Source organism: Crinia signifera, chromosome 6, assembly GCF_055691185.1.
Source record: "Crinia signifera chromosome 6, ASM5569118v1, whole genome shotgun sequence".
Classification (NCBI taxonomy): domain Eukaryota; kingdom Metazoa; phylum Chordata; class Amphibia; order Anura; family Myobatrachidae; genus Crinia; species Crinia signifera.
The window spans coordinates 85,430,082-85,457,344 of NC_139222.1; the positions used below are offsets into that span (position 1 = coordinate 85,430,082).

Consider the following 27,263-nt stretch of genomic DNA (forward strand, 5'->3'; position numbering starts at 1 on the left):
TATACATCTACAGTACCGTGACTATAAGAAGCACTGGTAGTCATGCAGTATACAGCTGTAATAGCTACTGATTATACACACAACAAATGCACATCTGCCTGCGTTATTTTAGTCACATGAGTGAGTACAGTTGGCTCTACACAGAGTTTTCTGGCTGTGTTTTACTTCCTTTATCCATGTGGTGTATTGCAGACTGTACTGAAATGTACCGTACCAGTGGTTTCAGTATCCCACTTCAGCAATGTCTATTACAAAAGTCACAGTAGCAATGTCAGGTCAGACTGACCTGCGCTTACAGTGTGGCAGCATCACTCATACAGGTGGCGTTCTAGGGTTAATTTTTTTTTTTGGGAGCCAATTAGCCCAGTATATTTTTGGATTGTGGGAGGAAACCGGAGGAAACCCACGCAAGTACGGGGAGAACATACAAACTCCGCACAGTTAGGGCCATGGTGGGTATTGAACTCATGACCTCAGTGCTGTGAGGCAGTAATGCTAACCATTACACCGTCCGTACTGCCCTATTATTATTTATTAGTGTGTTTACCTGCAGCAGTGACCCTCAGTATAAAACACTACACTGGCATTTGTGTTTGTATAAATTAATGTTGCACTTTTTTCCCCCAATCATCGATTTAAAAGGTTAAAACCGAATTTCTGCATAGGATTTCATGCAGGCTGAATCTCCTGGATAGAGCATATGCTTGTACAGCATCTCTCCCTGCATCTGCAGCAGCTTGTCCTTGAATGAGCGTATCATACTGCAGCACAGCAAATCTCCAGCTCTGGATGTAGCTGGAAATATTCCAGTGGTCCTTTTGCATCTATAGATCTCCCTCCTCCCCTCATTCTGCACTCACCCATCCCTTCCTCACCTCCCCCCCCCCTGCTCCTCCTCTCAAGGCCCCGTCCCCCCTAACTGTCCCATTCTAACAGACATCATGAATATTTTAGAGTAGGATACTCCTGGTCATTGGACAGACTGCAGTGCAGCAATTTGATAAGAAGCTAGGGAAAGCTGGGATATCTACCACACTACCACTACTCTACTGAGGACCAGCAGATCATTTGGTGATACCCAGGCCGGCTAAACTTCACACCATATAAAAAGCTAACATGGATGTCTTTAAGAAAGGTTTCTCAATAGCAAAGGAAGGCGTGGTGGCTGCTGCAGAGAAAACCAAGCAGGGTGTGACGGAGGCTGCAGAGAAGACCAAGGAGGGCGTGATGTATGTAGGTGAGTGAATACAAGTTTTGGAAAATGGAAAAAAACAAACCAAACAAAAACATACTACATGCACATAATTTACCTTTCCCACACTGGGGACATTCCCAGGTACCACTTGCTTAAACCTGTCCTGCCCTGCCCAGCCCATAGTTCATGCTCAGCACTATATAATACTAGATTTCAACATTTATATTATTCATTTGCATTGACAGTGCAGATGTTCTAAATATTTGGCACAGGGAAGAGTTCACTTTCGGAATGTGACCTTGGATTTCTCTGTGTTTCTGTACTTCTAAAACAGACATTTTAAATAAAGCTACTATGATACAAAAAAAAAGGCAGAATGCATTGAATTTACAGTACAATGATAATAAGGGAACTCATTCTACTTTAGCATAATTCATACATATTCTTTCAATGTAAACTAGAATTGAACAAACCCACTATGTATGTTCAATGCATTCAGAAAATAGAGATTAGTGAAGACACTCAATCTGAATAATAATAAATTTTGTTCATTAAAGCTTAAGATATGTCTTAATACACTTGATATCATATTGATTAGCCATCTGCGTTACTGAAGAGTAGGTGAATAAAGGTAAATGACTGTGCTGATCACTGTAGTCCAGTATTCCCACCCTCTTTATGCGGTGGGGATTTTATTACAGGCACTCTGGGAAAGTACAGTAAATAGGTTGTTTCTGCAGATCTATCGGAGAACCAGCTCATACCAAAGCACACATCTAATACTGGTGAAGCCACAAGGAAGTGAGGGGGTCTCTAGAACCAATTAAACTGTGAGCTGTCCAAAGTGCTGAATATTTCTTTCATTATGTCCTAGTTTATTTGTCTAGTTAAGAATGAGAGGTACTATATATTGTAATAGGTATTTGTCACTGATACATCTACATAAAAGTTATGTGTTTACATTGACTTGCTGTGATAACTGGGGATTCCTAATACAAAAAGGCGAAAAAATAATGTCAGTTCTTGTTTTAACTCTTTAGATCAATTGACGATAAGATCATTTTAAATAATATTCCATAGACTAGCATATGTCAAAAAGGCACTGCTTAGTTTGTTAGTTGTGATACAAAGCCCACATACTGTACTGTACACAGATCTATTGATGTAGCATAGAGGGTATACAGGTTTGTTTTTGATCATTTAAGTACGATTTCAAATATCTCTCCCCGTTATATATAGATACTAAAATCCAGACTGACTGCTGACTTCCCATTGGAATTTAATAGGTACAGGATGTCTTAAACTAGTTCCATGTTGCAGAATGCCTGTAATAAGACAGCACTATGAGGTATATTGCTACAAAGCTTAGGACCTCGGCATGTTTTTATCTGTTGTAGGGAGTGGCAGACAGAAAACAATGACTGATGTGTGTTCTGCTGGGTGTGTCACTCACACTGCAGCAGCATTCTTATTAGATTTATTTCAACTGCCTGCTTAGAGAACACAAATATACTGTAACACCCTTATCTCAGCTCATCAGATCATATTCTACACATTTAAGGACATCAGAAGAATGTACTAAGGTTATTAGTGTTGGAAAGCAAATGCTGAAGTGGAATTAAATACACTAAATATATACCACAGTGCAATTTGTTCTTTGACACGTCTTTAAAATGATATATACAGTAAGAGTATATATAACAGCTCATCCTGGCTACCAATGGAAATATACTGATTTGTATTACATGTTTTTTCTACATGTACAAGTATACGTGTATTTTACATGTATAATGTTACTTTATATACAATTTTGCTTAAACAACTGTTTTGAAAATCTGTCTGCTGATTGGACTGTTGGTAATATGTAAATTGGTCTGCAAGGAAACTTTACTAATGCAGTCCGTGTGTGTGTGTGTGTGTGTGTGTGTGTGTGTGTGTGTGTGTGAGAGAGAGAGAGAGAGAGAGAGAGACAATAAGTATAATTACCTCTCAATCATTCCATGTTGCATTAAATTGATACAGACAACTCTGTCAGCAGTCATTATTTGCACCTATTAATGATTATGTTCAAAATAAATATGTAAAACCGTTACACTGTAACGCATGTTGCAAAGTTGCATTGAAAAATACAAAACACATATTAAAAAAAATAGTTCCAAAAAGCAAAACTCTCTTCTACGTTATTACCAGTCCTGCAGATGAGTCTATGCATTATGGTATGACACGGCAATACTAGAGCTAGTTATGCATTGGGCCTTTACAGTCATGCTAATATTTTAAAGCTCTAGTATAGGAAGACAAAATGATGGCCAATTATACTGGATCCAGGAGTTATCTAATGAGAATAATGATATTGGGAAACCATTAAAAATTTACAGATTAAAAAAAAAATACAGTATTGCCTAAATGAATCAGCATATATACAGTATTATATATTATTATGAGCTACCATTATAGGCAATGCCAGCTCTATGACCACATTACATTTACTATTAATGTCTACTACAGGCCATATTATTTTTGCAAGATATGGAAGTTGGTACGTTGTTCTGTTCTGTTTTAAACACAGTATGGGCAGGGGGAGACCACAGAGGTTTATAACTTCACACGACTCCACTGATATTAAATATATGCAGCATAAATAGCAAGAACAAGCCTGGAATATAAAAAGGAGAGTCCTGGCATAGATATTTACATAATATAAACCACTCGTTTTCAGAGTCAGGAATGCAGTATAATTGTAATCATACGTTCTTCTAGCAAACAATCAGTCAATGGAGCCTGTGTTAAAAATATTGTAGGATGTCGAATACTTACGGACTTCAATTTAGATTTTAGATATAGTATTATTTTTGTATTATCGTCATAATGGCCATAATATTGATCTAAAAAAAATGTGTTTTTTTTTTTCAGTGCTCTACTCAGCTGATTTACTTTTCACTTATAGCTAGATTCCATTTATGTCAAACTTTCTGTAAGACGTGATGGAACAAGCTCTCTGGGGCGTCTTGATGTCCATCTCCAGCACTGCAGAGGATGGGTGCGGCTACCATGCCCTGCTCCAGTCAATTATCCCCACACCTACAGAAACACTGATTATTATGGGAAAGTAAAGCAATATAGGGCAGTACCAGTACAGACACGAGCATATTCTAGAAACTGGTTACACCTGTGACACCACCCGCTGATTCTTTGGACAAATGCTAAGTAAAATATTATAGATTACCCGCATTACTAAAACACATAGATGGACAAACAGATCTAGATTATTGCTTTCCGTTCAGTTTGGACTGCACTACCTGAATTTAGGAATGGAACCTAGATGCTAATGGTGTGCAGGCTAACGTACCTGACTTCATTGACTAATCTAAAATAATGGTGTTCGGTGCAAAAGGAGTAAATGTCCATTATTAAAGCGAACCTATTTATTTATCTTGATAGTCTATTTTCAACTTTACTTATAGCGCCCTTGTTTTTCTCAGCTATACAGTGACACATGCACCTTATACAGAAAGCGCAATACTAAATAGACCTATGGTGCAATCTGATGCCTCTTAAAGTGAGGACGATGCACCAGACTATGCTGCATTAACCTCCTGGTGCACATGCAGCAAGAATAGATATAGAAAACTAAAAACGACTAGAGACTGGAGCTTTTTCCATTGCAGTTTGTACCATTGTTGTGTGTGTATGTACATACTGTATGCATTCATACTCTCCTGGAATGTATGAAAGACTATTTGAGTTCTCCTGGACAACCTGGTGTGTAGACCACCCTCCCAGATCCTGTCCCCTTCCCCAATGAATTGAGCAGGGGCGTCATGACAATGCAACTCATGCCAAATTTTGCCACCAGGGCCCAGTGCTGTACATGCAGATAATTGCAGCATTATACAGCAGAAAGGAGGTTTTGGTAATTCAAATCATGTCAGTGGCCCCTGCTCTTGCTCCGTAGACTCATCTCCGGTATCAAGGGAAGGGGAGTAATGAAAAGTAGGCAGGTGTGGTACAAATACCTTCCAAATAATTTCCATGTCCCTGACTTAATGTGTTATTGCTATGTAGATCAAATATAATGAGTATTTAAGCCAGGGAATTAAGCATGATCCTAATATCTATTATGTATGCACTGAATCAATGCAGAGTAAATATTTTATTCTCTTTATTTTTAGCTCCATAATTGCCAATTCTGTGTGACACCAAAGCTTAGGGTGTTTCCGAAAAAACTCTGGGATGCTACGTAAATTATTGTACAAGTATATGGCTAGTATAAATTCATACACAATACTATACATGACCATGATCATAACAGAATTCTGTAATACTCTGTAAATTTACTAACGTTACAGGAACGAGTAAAGCTTCCATAGCTGGATCCAATCAGCATTTGGCTTTTATCTATTCACTTCAAGTCAATGTAAGCAAATGTCTGAATGGCTGCTATGGTTGAAGCCCATGTTTGCAACTTGAGAAATCTAAGTAAATAATCTCATTGTAATAATTAAATTGTACATAATGTCATCTTGATTTTGAACAAATGTAATTTATTTAACATGTAGGATAAGGATAGATTCATAGTAATGCATCCAGCATCAAACTCTCTTAAGCATCTTTGTGCAGGGCCATTATAACGTATGGGCACACTGGGCAGCTGACCAGGTTGTCTGAAATTTATGGGCCTTTGAGAAGGGGCATGCTGGGCTGAGGGACATCTGCCAGACAGTGAATTGCTGTCAGCATGCTGATTGGTGGGTGGTTGGCTCTATCTACCAATCAGAGTGTAGCATTCCCTACCTGCATCCAAACAGATGGGTGCATTTTTTAAATTGTAGCATAGAGTAATAGACTCATCCTCAAAACATTGAAAAGGCAACTGATGAAACAGGGATATACAGTATTGTGTAAATTAGGCAGAAGATGTAGTGTTTGTGAGACAATATAATTCCCTTTTGAATATGTACAGTTAAGAAGCTAATGAGCTGATATGTACTGCGGCTCAAGTTCTAATGCAGCAGTATGCACAGTATTGTTTTAAAAAGGCTCTGTTGGGAAAACTATATTATTTGTTTTTTAAATCAATAACGTTGTGCAACATTAATTTTTTTAGAATCCACCAAGTTCATGCATTAAATCCCAATTAGATAGGGTAAAAATCAATAAATGAGTAATGCTAGTATCTACTATTTAATTTAAATGCATGGTATGTACTGTAGGAGTAAACCAGGAATGTAAATCAATAAATAATAATGTGTGTAGCAAGTTAAGTGTCTCTTGCTATTTGGGCTAAATCTCCAATTAATTGCAAACTAAAATATTTTGGAATCTAGAACATCAAGACTTGCATGACTGCGGTTACATATCTCCATTTCTTTCCGTAGGTGCCAAAACTAAGGAGGGTGTGGTTCACAGTGTCAGCACAGGTAAGTCAGACACATCACCTGGCCTATTACAGCACAAACCCCAGCTAAAAAGCTGATCAACATTTAGTACAATTTACAATGCAAATTATTAGTTAAGACTTTTATTTGAGATGGGCCTCTAATTTTGCATTATGTATTTGTAATATACAGATGAGTCTCCGCACTTCTGTAATTGTGCATTATGTATTTATAATATACAGTCTCACGGTTTTAGACTCAGAATGGTGAATACCAGACCAGGAATTGGCTTGACCTGACTCAGGGGTGCGGAGACTAACGGTACCGGTGGTTTTCGCCAGTGACCCCTTCAAACGGGATTTGGGCTTCGCTGCACACGGTACGCTGTCGCAGTCCCCTGATCAGGTTTCCCACATGGGGCTTGTGCCATGAACCCCCTCCTGGGGATGGAACTGAACTGTACAGATCTTCACCAAATAAATTTTGGTCGTAGGACCCCAGTTTTAAACACAGGATTCCCTCGGGCTGGGAACAGAATCTATCACTTTATTTCGGGTCCCACGTAGGAAACATTCCCCGATGATCCTGAGCTCCACAATAAAAGCATAGGTTGAGGGACCTACGCCGCTGGCGCTCCTCATCAGATAACTGGGGACGAGACTGACTCAGGTACCTGTCCTTACAGGGCACACCTGTCCTTACAGGGCACAGATGCAGATGTCACTGGAATGCCCGGAATGGTGTCCCGAAGTGAAAGGTACCTTGCTAGCGGAAAAGCTGTCCAGCAAACAGATAATTAGGGTCAAGTTTTCAGTCAAGATTTGTTGTAACTGCTGGAATGGTGAATACCAGACCGGGAAAGGCTTGACCTGACTCAGGGGTGCGGAGTCTAACTATACCGGTGGTTTTCGCCAGTGACCCCTCCAAGCGGGATTTGGGCTTCGCTGCACACGGTACAGGCAGGGTAAGCTCTGGAATGCTCATGGTCAGACTCGCCGGGTCAGTTACTTTCAGAAAGATACAGGTAATGAAGGAGCAGGCTTGAGCAAGAGTCCAAGTCCTAGTCGGGTCATGCACTGGGAGTCACAAGATGCAGTACACAAGGAGCATGCAAGAGTTTGGTCACTAGGATTGCCAGGAGTCAGGAGCTAGTAGTCATTGGGTATGGTACACAAGGATTAAGCAGGAGAATATGGTCAGGGGAATAGCCGGAATCATGCACTGGAAACCACAGATATCAGACAAAGCACTGGGACCGCTGGAGCAGGTTAGTGAACCTATACTCTGGCAGGGAATACCTGCCAGGAAGTGCCTTTTATAAGGGGCTAATTATTATTATAATAATTTTATTTATAAGGCGCCACAAGTGTTTCGCAGCGCCGTACAAAGGAACAGTACAGGGAGACAAAACTTGGCATAACATTGAATAAATAACAAAAATACAGTACAAATAAAGAGCGCCACAGATCAATACACATTACAGCTTAAATGTAAGTAGTGAGGACTCAATCAACATACAACTAGAGGCTTGAGGCCAATGATGGAGATGAGTATGCAGACGAAGATGGTCACTGAGTGTTGGAGTATAGGAGAGCTGTGAGTAAAATGTGAAGAGAAGTGGGCTTTGACAACAGGAGGGAAGAGGGCCCTGCTCAGAGGAGCTTACAATCTAGTAGGAGGGGGAGACAGACAGATTACAAGAGGTGCAAGCAAGTGGGTGGTGGTTAAATAGCAGGATGTAAACAGGCAAGGGGTCGGAGAACCAGCTGGTTTATGCAGTGGAAGGGTACGCTTTGATGAATAGGTGAGTTTTCGAGGTCTGACACGCAATGGACTGAACACCAATGAGAGCCGCACTTGAAAACGAGGCGCGACCCGCAACGATGGGCGCGTGCGCGTCAATTAGATAGCGGAAGTAATCGCTATAAAATGGCGTGAACGGAGCTACCCATTATCTACCTCCTGAGGAAGCCGCTGACGGAGCTAAAGGCGGAGAAACGCGTAGAGGATTGGGATTGAAGCTGTACCTGACATCATTACCGGACCAGTCTCAGATAGGACCACCATCAATCAACAATCGGTGGTCGGAGAGGTCCGTTCAGGAGACTACAAACAAATTCCCTGCTGCCTATCCGGATGCTCACTTAAGTATATCCTATTGAAAGTGCACTTTCATGAACTGTTCTAAGGATTATCTTGCAAAAGTTACCGGTACTAACAGAGGGAAAAATTCCTATAACTTTATGCTAATACTAACCCTCTAGAAACTGCAACTAACCGTATGCTGCTACTAATTACCCCCATTAACACCTGCAAGGGGTTCATCTGAGGGAAGCTTGCTTTCAATTATATGTTTGTTAGTCTTGTTTGTCCCAATGTTGGCCACATTGAATATATTTTTTTAATACTATTGTTATGAAATTGTTTTAATAAATTTACAATATATTAAGCACAGCGCTGTACCATTCTGTTTTTTTCTCTTGTTCACATACTACTAGGGGTTTGGTAAATCCCCTTAGGTACTAGCTGCAGTGCTTAATATCAATCAGCGCTAAGTATCATACCTTGTTTATGCAGTGGAAGGGTACGCTTTGATGAATAGGTGAGTTTTCAGTGCACATTTGAAGCTCTGCAAGGTCGGGGAGAGTCGAATGGAGCGAGGGAGTGTGTTCCACTGAAGGGGTGCAGCACGGGCAAAGTCCTGTACTCTAGCATGGGAAGCAGTGATCAGGGTGGAGGAGAGATGACAGTCGTCAGCTGACCGTAGAGGGCGGGAGGGTGTATGAATGGAGATGAGGTTAGAGATATATGGAGCAATGGAATTAGGAAAGACCCTGTATGTGAGTGTGAGGTGTTTGAAGAGGATTCTGTAGGGGAATCCTAATGAGCTCAGCAAGGTCTCATCCAGCCAGAGGCAGAACTCTGGGAGGCAATGGAGTCATCTGCCGCCGGGCTCCTGCTCCCAAGGGGGCACCTCTCCTCCCCCTGAAAGTTAAATCAGTTATTTAAAAGCCAACAATATTGCTTCTGTGGCTGAGTTCTGAATTATATATGTGTTTATCTATCTATATCTATCTAAACATAAATATATATTTTATATAAGGTTATATAGGGTTGTATGTGTGGGGGGGGGGGGGGGGGAGGGGGGGCACCAATATATATCTTGCCTCCGGGCAACTGGAACGAACTTACGCCACTGCATCCAGCTGCTGCAATCAGGCTGCAGTGCTAACACTAACACAGAACTGTTTAGCAGCATGGAGCAGAGGAAGGCAGAGCAGAACCAGCAGGATTTCACAAGCAGGTAACACTAAAATACCGAATATTGTGACATACAGCTACCAACAAAATACTGCTTATAGCAACATACATTACAGATGGAGCAGCTCTCAATGGAGCTGCTCCTGGTGAAAGTATTGCCAATCGCCGCTGTGCGTCATCCGACAGAAGGGGGCGCGCATGCACGAGTAGCTTGTGCGCCCCCTTCTGTCCACATTCTTCCTGTTCTGACTCTCCGCCGTCTCCCCGCAGCTCCCCTGTCTCCCCCCACAGCCCCCACTCGCCCAGCCTGTCTCCCTGAAGCAGAGACGAGCAGGGAAGCCACTCCCTGACACCGTGCTGAGCTCCTGTCCACCAGCCTGTGCCAACTCAGGACATCTGGCGATCCTACAGGATGGCGGACAGGCACTCCATCTGCACATACTTGAATTGTCCCAATGTACAGTAATAACAATAGCCTTATGATGTCCATACACTAGTTGTATATTGGGGCAGTACCTCTCTGATGGTCCATACACTAGTTGTATATTGGGGCAGTACCTCTCTGATGGTCAGGCTAAGGGATTGGGTACTGTATATTAAAAAGGTGTAAAAATCCCAATGCCTCTCGCGGGAATCGTGGACTCGGGACTCTATAACATGCTTAATATCTCAAATCCCCTCACAGAACATCTGGTCGGCGGAACGGTGTTGATGGCAGGTCGGGGTATTGGAGGATTGTCCCCACTGGTGTATGGGACCCTTAAGTTGAATGTGTCCTTCCATCTTGTATATTATGATGTGTTTTCTCCTTTCACAATTTTTCCATTCTGTGTCCCAATGATCTTAAGAACTAAACACCATTTCTGAAGTATGGGCTGTTTTTTATTTAATGGCGTAGCCCATGTTATAATTATACTGTATATTCATGGACTGTGTTATACTAGAGCGCACTATAGTGATAATGTATTATTGTCTCATACATAGCCTGCTAAATGGAGAACTATTATATACATAAATGTATATAATTTAGGATGTAAAATTATTATATTGCATATGTTGAGTCTACAGTCATAATGCAGCTGGAGTAATGGACTCATCGTACCACAATACCTATTATAAATATCATTCACTATTTCTACCTCCTTACTGTGCTATTTAAAGATTATGTTGTTGAAGACGACATCCATGCAGCAGTGAGGGAAATCGTAAATAGTCAAAACATAATTTTCAAAGGAAAAAGCCTTTATGTGGAAAGGAAGTCGTTGTTAAAATATTTACCCAGTACTGCTTTTGTTGTCATTTTTAGTGGCTGAGAAGACCAAAGAGCAGGCCAACGTGGTGGGAGGAGCAGTGGTGACAGGAGTAAACCAGGTGGCTACAAAGACTGTAGAAGGAGCAGAAAATGTGGTAGCTTCTACCGGTGTTGTAAAAAAGGTGATTCAATTTTGTGCCTCCGTTCTACATATACTGTTCATAGAGGTCTTGTATATTATATTAAGGAAAAGTCTTTCAATCAGGTATAAGGAACAAGTATATTTATACCAGTGGCATTTGCAGAGGTGTAGCTTCAGCAGCAGGGGAGACACACAAACTGTCCATTCAAAAACTGCCAGACATCGCCAACCATGACTCAGTGGCAATTGGTGCGGTTCCTCTATTTGAATTTTGAACAGAGCTGCAACGATACGTCTGGAGCAACCACTGATTTATACCCTCTCTATCAGTGGTTCTCTGGTTCTCAAACAATTGCTCACCAAGGCCTATTGTTCTCAGCTGCAATACAATACATAGAACAATACAGTAGGGGATTAGCATAGCATTAATTCGCGACAGCTCTGGCTCACTAAATCCTATTAAAGGGCTAGATAAGGATAGCTCTATCCATACATGTAATAAGTCTGTTATAGTGATAAAGTAGTGATAATGCACCAGCCACAACTCCTAACTGTTATTTTTCAAAAACAGCTGATTGGCTGTTGCGTTATCACCTTCCACTTTATCATTATAACAGGCTTAAAACATCTTCCCATCAGTCCTGGCAGGACCCCACACAGGTCACATTTTCCATGTCACCCGGCAGGAGCACTTTGTATCCCCAACTGTCACATTTTAAATCACAAAAAAACATGAAACTTGTGGGGTCGAGTTTGAGAACCTGTGCTTTATATTATCCATAATTATGAAAAGAACAGAGGGCTATGGAGCAGATGTACTAAGTCTTGGAGATAGAGATAAAGTGGAGAGAAAGTACCAACCAGTCAACTTGTGTAATTTTTCAGACACACCCTGGAACAGTGACAGTTAGGGGCTGTCTTTGCTTCAAAGTGACCTCTCTCGAAGAATTTGTACCATTTGCGGAACTTGTTTGTGGTAGTCCCAGGTGCAGAAATATAATTTTGGCTCCACTCCACCACTCCAACTTGATATATGCCACACAGCAGTTGGTGGCAGCAGTGGGCCCCTTAGTGCTCAGCGTTCCGGGGGCAATGCACCTGCTGCACCAATGGTAGTTCTGCCTCTGCTTTGTACATCTCCCTCTATGGGAAGCTAAGTGCATGATTATACTGTACACTATATGTTACAGCACACATTAAGTATATTCTCATTATGGCCTAGCAAGCCCTGGCAGCAGTGTTATATAGGCATACTCTATATTCATCTTCAAATTTTCACTTCAAGTTTGTGGTCCACCCAGTGCTGCTTTAAATTACTCATCACCAGACAGAGCTTTGGTCCCAACCATCCCACATATCATGAATATACTGAAATAAGAGAAATACATTGTGTTTTCTACCAGCAAGTGACAATGAGCAGTATGTTTTTGCTGGCATTCATATTCAGAAACATTGGTCAACAGGAAAAAACAGACTGCCACCATAATAATAATGTATAGTTTTCACAAATACATCCCTGGCAGTGGCACCTTTCTGCTTCTTAAGTGGGTCACCTGTACTAATAAACACCTTTTGGCAAATTACTGAATTGCTGTTAACAAATGATAATACTATTCAGTGGGGGATTCTTCCTTTAGGCTGCAGGATTGTAGCCCTCCAGTAAAATCCATCATCTCGCTGAGCCCATAGCAGTTCACACTTATTCCAAATTTTCCACAAACAATCTATTTCCTGCTTTTGCAAATGACTGGTAATTCTTGCAAGCAATCATCTAATGCAGACAGAGAATATCCCTGATTTTGCCACTAGAGAGCAGTGTTGCCATATTTCATATTATGGCCTACATTTCAATGCTACAGTACACCATTTGTTCATGTGCTCATTATTCCTTCAAATATATAAAACTCTCTTCGCCTCTCTAAGGTTAACACACATTCTACTAACAATGATAATAAAAATAAAATGCATATAGAACCTTCAATTAATGTACATGGAATCAGACTACAAGATCAGTGGAAAACGCAGGATTTTTAGAGGGGGGTTTCCAAATGTAATCCTGAATCTCCTACTCTGCAGCACATTGGAGTAAATGAAGAAGACTGGGGGAGCTGTAACAGCCCTGAAAATGGGTAATTTTTTACACTGGATACTGTATGGAATACAGTATAAGGGCGGGATGTACTAAAGGGAAGATGCGGTAAAACCCCCGTTTTACCGCATTTTCCTATGTATCATCACCGGTTTGCCTCGTTTTCACTGACCAGGGTATCGCCACCCAGAGGGTGGCGATACCCTATAGAAGCCTATGGGCTTTTTTCGCCGTCCGCGCGCCGCCCCCCCCCTCCCGTCCTCCTTTAACCTCCTCCTCCCCCTGGTGTCACAGCCGGGAGGACATCCGGCTTCAGGGGGGAGGAGGAGACGCAGGGGGATGCTGGCAGCCGCCGGGAGGTGACGGAGACCCCTGCAGCCCAAATCACAGGTATCGCGGGGGTCTCCGTTACCGCAGCCCGATGCTGGCCGCATATGTTAGTACATATGCGGTAGCATCGTGGCGGCTGCCGTGTGAAGGGCGGCGATGTATGTTGATACATCCCGCCCTTAATATTTAACAGTACAGATGGTCTATAGCAGGCATGTCCAACGTTGGCCCTCCAGATGTTTTGAAACTACACATCCCAGCATGCTTTGCAATAGTTTTAGCATTCTCTAATAGCAAAACTGTGGCAAAGCATGCTGGGATGTGTAGTTTCACAACATCTGGAGGGCCAACGTTGGACATGCCTGGTCTATAGTGTAGGCTGCTTCAAAAATGTAAATTAAGTAAGTGGTCAGGAAAAAGTTAAACATATAATAAATAAATATACAAACATAATAGAACCAGTACTGCAACTTCTAAGTTCATAATCTCCCACTTCATGGTAAGGCTCCTGTCTCTTCCTCCTGGCAGCTACTCTCTGGTCCATTGCAAAGTTTGAGAGCTCAGATCCACACATACAGTAAATGTGGCAGAAGAAGCTAGCACATTGGGCATGTGCAGCAGCTCTGCTCTGTCCCTTACACTGCATGATGTGGTGGCAGCTCATATTTTGGGGAAAATTTAATACGAGGAGAGATTCAGAAAGTGAAAGATTTGGTAAGAAATCTCCAGGTTTTTTTAAAGCGGCAATCATTTACACTTCAAAACCAGTTTGATTATGAAGTGTAAATGATTGCCGTTTTAAAAAAATTAGAGATTTCTTACCAAATCTCTCACTTTTCGCTATTGTTGTCATAATTTAAGGCACTTGCCAAGAGGAGGAGGGTTTCCCAGTAACCAACAAACACCCCTGTGTTTGCCTAAGAAACTTGTTACTTTTTTAACATGAAATTAAATTTCAAAAAAGCCATTCAGAAACTCAGTTACAATGCACTATTTCTCTACAGATAAACATCTGCAATAATTAATTTTTTTCCAGACCTCTTTAAAAAGGAACTACTTGAGGTTAAATATCAGTTTATCTTAATAAAGTTACAATGGTGTTTGTTTCCTAGCACGGCGCCCGTCGTGGGTCATCACATACCTTAAGTTAAGGTATGCGATGGACCCGACCGACGCGATTTTGGGCTATTTTTAGCCTTTTTCCGACAATTAAAAAATCGAGTCCATTGCATGCCATTATAATAGTGTGGCGAGCGGATGCGTAATACCTGTGAAGTAATGCAGGGGTTCGCTGCTCTCGCCACGCTTCGGGTTGGCGTTCATTGTGGGGTGGCGTTAACAATGGGGGGGCATTTGACCCATCAGGGTGGGTATACAATGAAAATTGGGGTCTGGGGGGCATTTAAAATTGGGCCCAATGTAAAATCGGGTCTCAGGGAACATTTTACATTGGTTCCAATGTAAAAATCGCGTTGATCGCATCGCATGCAATTTGGTTGCATGCGATGCAATCAACGTGATTTTTTAGGACCCGATGGATACAATTAAAATTGCAGGCGCCGTGCTAGGAAACAAGTACCGTTACAATAGATCAGTGGTTCCCAACCTCAGTCCTCAAGTACCCTTGACAGTTTATGGCTTTCAGGTCACCTGTGGAACTTTCAAATGTGACATTTGGTGATACACAGTGCACCTGTTTGGTGACTTGGAAACCTGAACTGTTAGGGGTACTTGAGGACCGAGTTTGGGAACCACTGCTCTAGATTAATTTTGCATTCATGCAAAAAAAAAGGCTGCATAAGACTGCAATACAGATGTAGAAATGTCGGGACAAACTTTATTCTGGTTCACTCATACAGGAAAATTCCTGCTTAAATGGACAAAACCATGTGCACTGCAGGTGGGGTAGATGGTACTTGTGCAGATAGAATTAGATTTGGGTGCGATTTTACTTTAAAGTGAGATCTATATTGCAGTGTATAAATAAAGCAGTCAGTATTTTTCCTGCACAGAAACAAAATAGCCCACCCAAATCTAAATATCTCTGCACATGTTGCATCTTCCCCGCTTGCAGTGCACATGGTTTTGTCCATTTGAGAAGGAATTTGCATTTGCGAGTGAACCATAAAAAGGGCCAAGATCCCCACATATTACCGGGACAGGATGGAGAATATATATATATGTTTCTTTAAATGTAATCGAGGAAATGTGTTATATATGGAGGTGTTATCATTCTGATGGAGGGGTTGAAAGAAGAAATTAAATGTTACCTTCTAATGACTACAATTACCCAATGTGGCCCTTATCAAACCAATAATGTGGCACTATACTAATGAGGCTAGATGGATGTTTCATAGATTTCTCAATTTTGTGGGATAGAGTTTGTTCACAAATGTACAGTAAATAAAAAATAAGGGTAAAACCATTGGTACATAATAAATGAGTTGTCCTTAAGTAATGTTCATTCTAATGCCCTGCTGCTTTCAAAACCTGTGCAGTTCCTCTTCCCTGCCTGAAGTGTCGCTGTCTGCTGTGGTGCTTCTAGCACAGCGTGGTCTGTATTTCAACACTGATATGCAGACCAGACCTGTGCTAGAAGCACTACAGCAGAGGAACTAGTACATGTTTTTCATGTGTCACATTGGCCCTTATTCTGATCTGTGCGGCCAGATCAGAATATGCGGCCAGGACCGTGCAGGCGAATCCCCGCCTTCCATACGGATAGCCACCTCCGTCCGTACGCGGATATGTGGCGGTCCGCATGAAAGTGGACGGGGATACGCCTCCTCCATCTTGGGAGCAGCCCCTGCATTCGATGGTCGCCGAACATCGAATGCAGGGCCGCACGCTCCACCAGCGCCCGCCACCCTAGACCACACGGACACTTGTCCGTATGAAATCATGTATGGGGGCGGGCAGCTGACATCCGGCGATGTCAGATGCCCGCCCCCTACACATGCGTCACGGCTTCATTACCATGCATACGCCCTGCGTTTGCATGGGAACGCCCATGAAACGCGGGGCGTATGCATAGGGTAATGAGGCTAAGTAGCCCTTCACGCCCCTCTCCGCCCCCTGTGCGGCGTCTAAAGAATACGTACGGCGAAACCGCCTGCACATGCGCAGAGTGACCTCTGTACATGCGCAGTCGAAAACCATCGGCGGTACGACCGCATGCGGAAAAATCCGCACCGATCAGAATAAGGGCCATAATAACTAATTCTGAAATTATGTTTTGAATAGACTTCACGTTACATTTCATTTATATTATGAAAAATACATTTATATTGCAAATAATCCCTTCAGAAAAGTGAATGTGTCTGTGCCACTAAAAACCTCAATTACAGCATCACAGCATTAGACCTCTATGATTAGAAGTATTTTGATATGGTCCGACAATACATTGAATTTGGAAAGGCCAAATCTTTGGGCTAACCAAATAAATATTGTTTGGGGAAAAACAAACATGTAGTTCAGCGTAGTCTATTTTAGTTTTCCTGGGTGGAAACATCTGCACAATACATTCAAGATCTAAGATCATAAACTAGGTCATGATGAAATATCCTACTGGAAAACTCCCTATTCCTAATGAGCTGGTTGTGGGAACTTGAGGTTTCAGCGAAACAAGTCTGTGCTGGAAAAACAGGTCCAGGAGGGGAACTATGCTGTGAACCTGGATGTGCAGTGTTATGTTAAAATGGGTGGGTTAGAATTAAGTATGAATAAGCAACATTTAAAGTCAGCCGGTACTCATTATTGTACATATTACGGGGGATTATGGAAATGTGTGCTTTGCTTATCACACTAGATCATGTCGCCCATTCCGAAACTATCATACTTGCATGGCAAGGCGAGTGACGGGGCAGAAAGTTATGTATTATCATTATTTTACAATTGCTCTTATCTGTGTATACAGTACCTGAAATATCTGCCTGGGTGGCATCACTAATTTGTGTTCGAAAATGGTAACATTTTAGCAGATAAAACACACAGGGCCAGATGCACTAAGCATCAAAAAGTGATCAAATGGAGAGTGATAAACAACCAATCAGCTCCTGCCTGACATTTTCCAAACACATCCTGTGACATGGCAAGTAGGTGCTGATTGGCTGGTTGTTTATCACACTCCATTTTATCACTTTTTGAAGCTTAGTGCATCTGGCCTAATATGATTGATGGAGGATGGTCAGTATACAAGGTGCATTAAGAGAACAGTGGCCCATGTACAGTTTCCACCAGGGCCATATTAAGGACCTCATGGGCCTTAAGGTGAAAATGTTCAAGGGCCTATTATGAGAAGTGTAAGAGGTGAGGCCAATGCCATGTAGGCATGTACAACCCATACACTATAAGCCCCAATGTCTCCCTAAGAGCCAGATATATCAAGCTTCAAAAAGCGATAAAGTGGAGAGTGATAAGCAACCGGCCAATCACCTCACACCTGTCATTTTTCAAATCCAGCCTGTAACATTACAGGTAGGAGCTGATTGGCTGTCTGTTTATCATTCTCAACTTTATCACTTTTTGAAGCTTGATACATCTGGCCCTAAGTCTGCTATGTATGTCGTGGTAAAATGGGGAATCCGGACTGATCATAGACTGACTCATGATAGACAGTGATATGGTCAACCACTAATGGTCGACAGGGTCAAAAGGTCGACAGGGTCAAAAGGTCAACAGGGTCAAAAGGTCGACATGGAAAAGGTCAACATGAAAAAAGGTCGATATGCATATTTTTACAAAATTTTCAGCCGACAGGCGGTATTTCATGCCTTACCATTGTCTAGGGTGTGGAGGGAGAATAAAATAGTGTGCCAAGCGAGCGAGGCACCGAGCCGGAAGCATGGCGAGTGCACCGAGTCATGCCAGGGGACGTGGTACACTTAGACAGTGTCCATGTCCATCTATGTCGACCATTAGTGGTCGACCATATGACTGTCTATCATGAGACAGTCTATGATGCATACCATAACCGTAAAATGGTACAGCAGCCATTTCTCAGATGATTTCTCTACTGTGCGTGCGAGCTGTGCATGATGGGAAAATGTCTGTCACACCATTTTCCTGGTGATTAGTGCAGGGATGCCACTTGGCATACAGGTTAAATTGCACTATGTTTTATTTTATTTTTTGTGTGTAAAACTATACCAATTTTGCAAACAGCTTTGTATCCAAGTGGGCTAAAGGACCTTTCATGCTCAGTAGGAGGACCGGGCGTCTTGCAGTTTCCCTATCCACGCCACCACTGGTTGACCTTAGTAACCAGGTAGTGAGAGAAGCGGAGAGAGCCACCTTGCCCAAAGTGTTTTGAGCAAAGCGAGCCGGTGAGCATTATTGGACATGGTTACATGATGGTCAGCAATGCTACCTTACCTCACTTTGCAATGGAATCAATTCACATCTGTGTGGAGTTTGTATTCTCTCCCCATGTTTGTGTGCATTTTCTGCAGCTTTTCCTGTTTATTCTAAAACTCAAAACACATTCAGATTATTTTGCCTGTAATTAAATTAACCCTATAGTGTATAGTAGATAATTTAGATTATTACCAGCTCCATTCAGGCATGGATAGATAGTAATAATCCAATATTCCCTGAAAATCAGTTTACAATACATAAACTCTATGAATAACTGTTGATAATCAGTTCTGTTGCTGTATTTCTTGCGTAGAATGTACAGTATACTGTGTTCAACTTCCATGTACCCTAGGACGCTGCCTGTTTTGCCTTCTTCACTACCCATTTTTATTAGTCTTCTACTGTGTTCTCCTCAATAAGTCATAATAATAGCTTCACTTTTTTGATATGCATTTTTGATTAAAGTTTTATATTTATTTTATTAAACTATAGGAAGACCTGGCACATCCAGAAGAAGCTGCTGCAGAGGATCCAGCTGATGAGGCCACAGAAGAGACTGAGCAGGTAGGAAATGAAAAGGTTCTAAAACTACCATGGTTACATTGCTTGCCATTTGGTACCATAATCTGGGCCGATGGAAGGAAGATCTATCCGGCCCAAGTGATTGTAAGAACTGCTGTTTAATAAGCCTGCTCACATAGATACATCCATCAGCCAACACTGCAGTTTACTTATGTAAATACAAGAGAAGTAAGTACAGTGCTGTTTGAGGTACTGTAGGTGGCAGCTGAGAGCTCCAAAATAAACAGGCAATGTCATCCTGTACTGTGCCTCCAAGATCCCCTGCTGAAGCAGTAATACCTTTTTGAAATAATAATAATAATAATAATAATAATAATAATAATAATAATAACTTTTAATACTTTTTGATAACTTTATTGACAATAAAAAGACAGTGGGCCAGATGCACTAAGCTTCAAAAGTGATAAAATGGAGAGTGATAAACAGCCAGCCAATCAGCTCCTACCTGCCATGTCACAGACTGTGTTTGAAAAATGTCAGACAGAAGCTGATTGGTTGGTGGTTTATCACTCTCCATTTTATCACTTTTGAAGCTTAGAGAATCTTGCCCATTATGAGGAACAGAAATGTTTGCTTGGCAATTTTTACACCTATTTTGACAAATTCAATTGGCATTCTAAGCAGGGGCTGGCTGGCAACTTTTAGCTTAGGGGGCAAGTCCAGAGCACTGCCCCATACCCCCCATCTTTCTGGAAAGCTGAATGCTTGTGCGCGCGGAGGCGCGCTGAAAAATTAGGTGTGTGGCCTATCATAAGGGAGCGTGGCCTGTACCTTGATTGTATTGTGTACCTGCAGATTGCACATTGTGATGCTAATTACACATTATGCCGCACACCTTGATGCCCATTGCACCCCATACTGTGATGGCAATTACCCAATGCTCCCCACACCGTAAAACCCATTACGCCCCATACCATGATGCCCATTACACCGCACAATGTGATGTCCACAGTGCCAGATTTGCCCCCACAGTGCCAGATATTCCGCCACAGTGCCAAATACACATATGCCCCCACAGTGCCAGATATGCCCCCACAGTGCCAGAGACACATATGCCCCCACAGTGCCAGATACACATATGCCCCCACATTGCCAGATATTCCCCCCACAGTGCCAGATACACATATGCCCCCACAGTGCCAGATATGCCCCCACAGTGCCAGAGACACATATGCCCCCACAGTGCCAGATATGCCCCCACAGTGCCAGAGACACATATGCCCCCACAGTGCCAGAGACACATAATATGCCCCCACAGTGCCAGATATGCCCCCACAGTGCCAGAGACACATATGCCCCACAGTGCCAGATATGCCCCCACAGTGCCAGATACACATATGCCCCCACAGTGCCAGATATTCCCCCACAGTGCCAAATACACATATGCCCCCACAGTGCCAGAAATGCCCCCACAGTGCCAGCATTTCCCACCAGCAACTCACCATTAATGCTGTCTCTCCATCATCTGCTGCTGCTGCTGGGCTGGGGGGTCTGGGTCCAACAGCCCTCCTGCTCCCCTGGGCCGCTTAACCAGTCACTGGCTGCGGGCCACGCTGGATCACCATCCACCTCCTCCAGGCAGCCCTCCTGCGCTGGCCGCCGCTTCCAGAGCACGGCCGCGGCTACAGGAAGATCGCCGCCGGCCTCCTGCACTGAGGACATGTCCTCAGAGCAGGGGGCCGGCGGCCATTTTCCTGTAGCCGCGCCCGTGTTCTGGAAGCCGCGGCCAGCGCAGGAGGGCTGCCTGTGCCTGGAGGAGGTGGATGTTGACCAGCGCAGCCCGCGGCCAGTGACTGGCTAAGCAGCCCGGGGTGCACATGGCACCCTGCCCCCTGACCCAGCCTGCCCCTGACTCTAAGGGTCAAACATGAAAGTCTAGTTTCCTGTTTAAACTATAAGACTAACACAGTTATAATGCGTTAAATTACATTCTATCACATCTGCATTCTACTGTCAACACATTGCTGACAACATTTTGACAATCAGCAAAATTACTATCAACAAATCACTTTGGGGTAAATTTCTAAAGCATCTAAAAGTGCCCATAGCAACCGATTAGATTATGGGTGGGATGTACTAAGGGAAAAATGCGGTAAAACCCCCGTTTTCAGGGGTTTTACCGCATTTTTGAATGTAAGACCCGGGTGCTGCTGTTTCGCCTATGGGCTTCTTATCGCCAGCCGCCGCCTCTGCCGACCGCCGCCGCAGATGCCAACCCCCCTCCCCCTGGCATACTTTCCTCCAGAGAGCCTAGACCCAGTCTCCTGCAACGTAGCTGGAGGTCCTTCCACCTGCAGGGATGAGGAGTAGGCGTCGGGGACAGTCTGCTTCTGCTTCCCAGTTTGCGGGGAGTGAGGAGAGCCCAGGGAGACCCCCCCCCCTCGCACACCACCTCTGTTGCTATGGGCAACATACCAACTTTTCAGTTTTTGTAAGCTTTAGTAAATGTACCCCTTTGTATCCCACTTTCATCAGTTACACTGCATGGCTAACTGCATCTGTCTTCCAGCTGCAACTTTATATTTTCACAGAGTAATTTATATAATGACCACTAGGGGTGCTCATAATATTAAATTGCAGTTATGTCAGGACAGCCAACACATTAATATAATTAATAAAGCCAACACATTAATATAATTAATAAAGTTCCTCAAGACATTTGATGGGTGATGTTTTAACTAAAACATATACAGTTGTATGAAGATGAAAGAACATGTTTAACATTTGCCTTGATGAGTGTCCATGTTTTACAAGATCTCACTTAACCAGTACTGTAAAACATGAGAAGCATTTGAAAATACATTATCTTCCTTTCAAGAGTCTGTACTGTACAATCGCAATAGACAGAACATTCTGAATATTTACTAGTTAAAGTTCACTGATTAGCGTGAGTGGACATTGTGTAAAATTGCAGCCTGTCACATTTTATTTTCATTATTATTACATTTTATTTATAAGGCGCCACTCGTGTTTCACAGTGTCATACAAAGGACATACAATAGAACAGTATGGGGAGACAGAACTTAATATTACAGTAAAAACATACCAAAAATTAAGAAAATACAACAAAGACCACAATACACACTGTAGCTTAGATGTAAGTAGCAGGAGAGAGCTCTAATGGTGTGTACACACGGGGGCGATTATAGCAAATATCGCTGGCAATATGGTCGCTGAGCGACCATATTGCCAGCAATGGGAGTGTGTCCCGGCGATAAACCACAGAGTGCGCGCTCCCGTTTTCAGCCCCTGAATGGTCGCTGGTCGGAGGAGCATGATCCTCTGACCAGCGACTTCCTCTGCCTCTTCTCCCGGCAGTGTTACATTTTCATCTGCGACCATCTCTCTTTTTATATGAAGTATTTGCAATAATGCACAGTACTACTTAACTTTCTAACTTGCTTATATGTGTGGTTTGGATCAGGTACTATGGGGCTGAATCGGGATCTCTTGCTGGGCCGTCCACTGCAGGGCATGAGGGCCGGGGGCGTGCAGAAAGCGGCAGCAGTGGAATGCCAGTGTTTTATGGGCATCCCCATAAAAAATGCTGGACATTCCTCTGTAGAAGCAGGCGAGGCGATGCCTGCTTAGGACGGGCGGCTGACGTCATATGGCCTCAGCGACCTCCCTGTCTTCGGCAAACAGCGACGGAAATAAAAGTCAGTACAGACTGACCGAATGGTTTCTCTCCCCTTAGGACGCATGCGAGGGGATGTGTTCACGTAAACATCCCCTTACATAGTACTGATGGGATTCGGCAGCGGGGTGGGGGGCGATTGTTCAGCAGGGTGGTGGGCTGCGTTTACAGGGCCTGTATCAGGCCCTATATCCCTAACATCCTAATTCTTCTGGGGACTTAATAATCTATTGGTCTATTTATGAATGAAGCCATTACACAGAAACAAGGTATGAGAAGGAAACCAAAGTGAGTTACAATGAGGGGATCTGTATAGAGGCTCTGGACACAGGCAAATTCTCTGGAGTATGGTTAGAGCTGTCTCTAGCCACTCTGGTTCCCTAGGCTGTTGATGCACATTGTGATTGCCTTCCTGAAATCACAATGGAGTTTGCATTCCAGCCCCATTGGCTCCTGTTTCAAACTACCATCCAATCCCATTCTCTCGGCCCTTGCCTTCCGTCCACACCAGCCATATTTGCCCCTGCTTTCAAATACCATCCCAGCCACTCACCCCTTGACTTCCTTACACACCATTCACATTTGCGAATTATTAGACCCTTGCTTTCTGCCACACCAACTACATTATTTCCTGCCTTCCTGCTAGCTCACTTGAACTAATACCCCTTTTACACCGCCGCAAAACCCCGGGTCAGACCCAGGTCAGCGGCGGTGTAAATGGGACATGCCCCATTTACATCAATGGGGGACATACAACCTGTGGACCGCAGCGTCCACAGGTTGGACGGGGGGGGGGGGGGCACACACAGCCTGTGCTGCTGTCTGCTATACTCTGCAGACAGCAGCAGCGGCAGCGCAGGAGGTGAATGGATGCCTGTGTGCGGCATCCATTCACCTCCTGGACAAGAGCTGGGGGCAGCCCAGCAGATTGCCTTAGTGCTGGGCTTGCCCCCAGCGCAGTGGTACGGGTCCCGGTGGTGGCAATCGGCGTTTGGAGATGACATCATCTCCAAGCAGCGGCGGGGGGCTGTGGGCGGTGTAAAAGGGAACAAAGGCTGGGTCGCACAAAGATTGAAGCAGGGATCAAAAACCCGGGTGCGACCCAGCGTTTTTGCTGTAAAAGGGGTATAACTGAGCCTTATCAGCATCTCAAATAAATTCTGTTTTCTATACACGATGATGTCCCAATCTCAGCTATTGTCCTTTTCCAAACATACAAATCTTCCTCAACCCCCTCCCGAGTCACACATCATAATGGAGAGGATTGGGTGGGGCTGGCGCTCTACCCCCTCCCCCATTTCTGAGCGCTGTGCAAACCCCATCTATCTACACATCATAATGGGCCTGCATCAGCTCATTGTTGACCCATTATCCTATTGTTCAAATTAGGTATTTTAGATGCTAGTTTGGCTCACATTATTCCTTCAGGGATTTCCAGTGTTTCCACCTTACCAGAAACATTTTACTTCCCAGTTCTGCATAGAAAACTATGGCCGGTGTATCCTCTCAAGGCCAAACTGCTATGCAGACTGAATCAAATCTCACTTGCAATGCTCAGCCATCTTTGTGGAGGCAGGAGTGTGAGCAAAATACCTGCTGTGTGCCCAACTTTAGCAATGTGCCGTAGGCATGTGCCTATATGGCCTACTATATGTCCAAGGCTGGCTTGAATATAGTCATAGGACACTGATATCAGTTAGTCATTCTCAAACCCAATCCCCATGTTCATCAAATAAGTCATGTTTATGATTACCAACCAAGCAATATACTGGCGATTATCTCCCTTGTACATTATTAAAGAAATCCTGAAAACATGCTCGGTTGTACTCAGTATTTTGTTGCTAAACTAATAGATGTCAATCAGTGGGGTATATTCAATGATTTTTGCGAGCTGTGACAGCGAGCAGTGCTGCCTGCTCGCTGTCACAGCACGCAGGGTCAGTATTCAACTGACCACCCTGCACACGCCATTTCCCTCTCACTAGGTGTTTTAGAGTAAGGGGGAAACATCGTGTGCAGCCGCTAAAACAGCGAGGCTCGCGGCTAAATGCAGCGGGCTCCCTGCGTTAGCCTCACTGCTTGGGGGAATCCTCGCCGTCCTGTGACAGTGAGGATTCCCCCATAACGTTGAATAGGGTGAGCGGCCGGCAAGAGGGTTAAACGACGTGGACCACTTGTTTTAGGCGATCCCCGCCATTTAACCCCCTCGCCGGCCGCATTGAATACGGCCCATTGTCTCACTAGCATATATTATGTTTTTCTTAATTTGTAATCATTTTCTGTGCATTTGCAGACATGTTATAAACAAACTTTGCTTCATTTCAGGCTGGCGATGGAGAAAACTAGTCAATTGTTTATAAGTGCTGCTGAATATCCTTGAAGAAGATGTATAGCTAATATCACATCAGGGAAGCCAATAATTCAACAGTTAAAGGCATCCACCCACTATCCATCGTACAGTTTATCATGTAGGTTATGAATTCATGCCCTGATACTGTATGTTGAGCTAAAATAAACCCATCATGCATCACTCATTCCATTTTTGTTTCAAGCACTGTAATGTGGGGCTCATTCCGCGTTTCTATTACTTTCATACAATCATGTCTTTCTAGACACCCTTTGATTCTCTAAAGACCGTACTTAGAAAATGACCTGTGAAAATGTGGATAATTTGTTGTCACCTGCCCAATAACTTATGCCATGTTTGTATATGATTTGACATCTGTATTCCTTTTCATGTGTCTGTCTAAAGAACGTTATCTGTAATGTACATGTGATGTCTGCCATTGAATCCATACTGTACTGTACCATTGTTAATTTTGTTTTGTTTACTGATTTTTCAGTCTTTAGCATATCTGCACTTTAACTCCCATGTCTGAAATGATCGTTCTTAATTACACTACTAAAACGGTTTGAGTTTAGCGTGTAATTCTTGCTGCAGTCACACAAAAATAAAAAATGAAATCTGTAGCTCAAAGAGAGTTTACTTTAATGATAAAATGATCAAATTAACTATATGTTTATTTGTAAAGTTTACCTTATGCTAACAGAATGTACTATATTAATATTCTTACCTCATTTTTTCTCTTCCTTCCTATGAGAAGTCTGGAGAGGGATGCAGATAATCTCTCTGGGCTGCAAGGCCAGACTCTAAAGCCCCCCATACACTACTGCGACTTGTCAGAAGATCAAGTCACATCCGATTTCCCTGCAGCTCCCAGTGAGAAAGTTCTTCCATGTGAATTATTACTTGATGTGCTATATTTTAACTACGATAAATTTATTGCATGTTAAATAGCACATAAAGTATTGTAAGGGGAAGCTGCCTTTGGAGTTCAAGGGAAATTGGATGTGATATATCGCAGGGGCTAAAAAACACTTTCAATTCCTGTTTATCTTATATGCAGCAGGTCCGATCTCCAACTCCGACCCTATGTGCATGGGAACACGCATCAGATCGGATGTCAAACACATGCGATTTGGCCACTTTTCCTCAGAATTCTCGGCCAGAACCTTTGGAATCGGATGAAAGCGGCCAAATCGCACCAGTGTATGGCCAGCTTTAAAGTCAGTAGTTCTCACTGAATCACTTCATAATAACTGGGCCCCTTTCTACAGGGGTTGGTATTGAAATCCAGACAATCACCATCTCAGAATACCGACAGAGACATTCAAGATCTTGACAGATTGTGATGTGACTGTTAGTACTGGGGTTGGGGTTAAGGTTAGGTTGAGGGTTATGATGTCCTTCCCAGTAAGGTTCAGAAATAGTCTGATTTGTTTGTCCACCATTAGGGCTTTTTTTTTTTTTAATAAAGTTATATAGTATAAAAATACCAATTGGGAGACCGAGCGCCGTACTTGCAAAAACACCCTAGTAGTGCAAAACTCTTTGGGGCTTTTAAACAACAAACAGGCACTAACCTGGGCTGCTTAATATCGAATGGTGTCTGACACCATCAACACGTACCTCTGCCGAACACATTGGACTTCTGCTAGACTGTGCCTGGAATTACACTCTCAGTGACACATGGTTGGGTCA

General features: G+C 43.1%; 1 protein-coding gene across 1 annotated transcript; it reads left to right on the forward strand.

The window, feature by feature from the left end:
- Positions 1–829: 829 nt before the first annotated feature.
- SNCG (synuclein gamma) lies at positions 830–26,191 on the forward strand. Its single transcript, XM_083146357.1, has 5 exons — positions 830–1,237; positions 6,574–6,615; positions 11,141–11,268; positions 19,495–19,566; positions 25,547–26,191. The coding sequence occupies exons 1-5, from the start codon at positions 1,117–1,119 to the stop codon at positions 25,565–25,567; spliced, it is 384 nt and encodes a 127-aa protein (XP_083002483.1). The 5' UTR covers positions 830–1,116; the 3' UTR covers positions 25,568–26,191.
- The last annotated feature ends 1,072 nt before the right edge of the window (positions 26,192–27,263 follow it).

Excerpts from the sequence above, each read along its gene's own strand:
- SNCG (XM_083146357.1), top strand. The coding sequence starts at position 1,117 with ATGGATGTCTTTAAGAAAGGTTTCTCAATAGCAAAGGAAGGCGTGGTG. Across the intron at positions 1,238-6,573 it reads GGAGGGCGTGATGTATGTAG|GTGCCAAAACTAAGGAGGGT; the intron begins GTGAGTGAATAC and ends TTCTTTCCGTAG. Across the intron at positions 6,616-11,140 it reads GGTTCACAGTGTCAGCACAG|TGGCTGAGAAGACCAAAGAG; the intron begins GTAAGTCAGACA and ends TGTCATTTTTAG.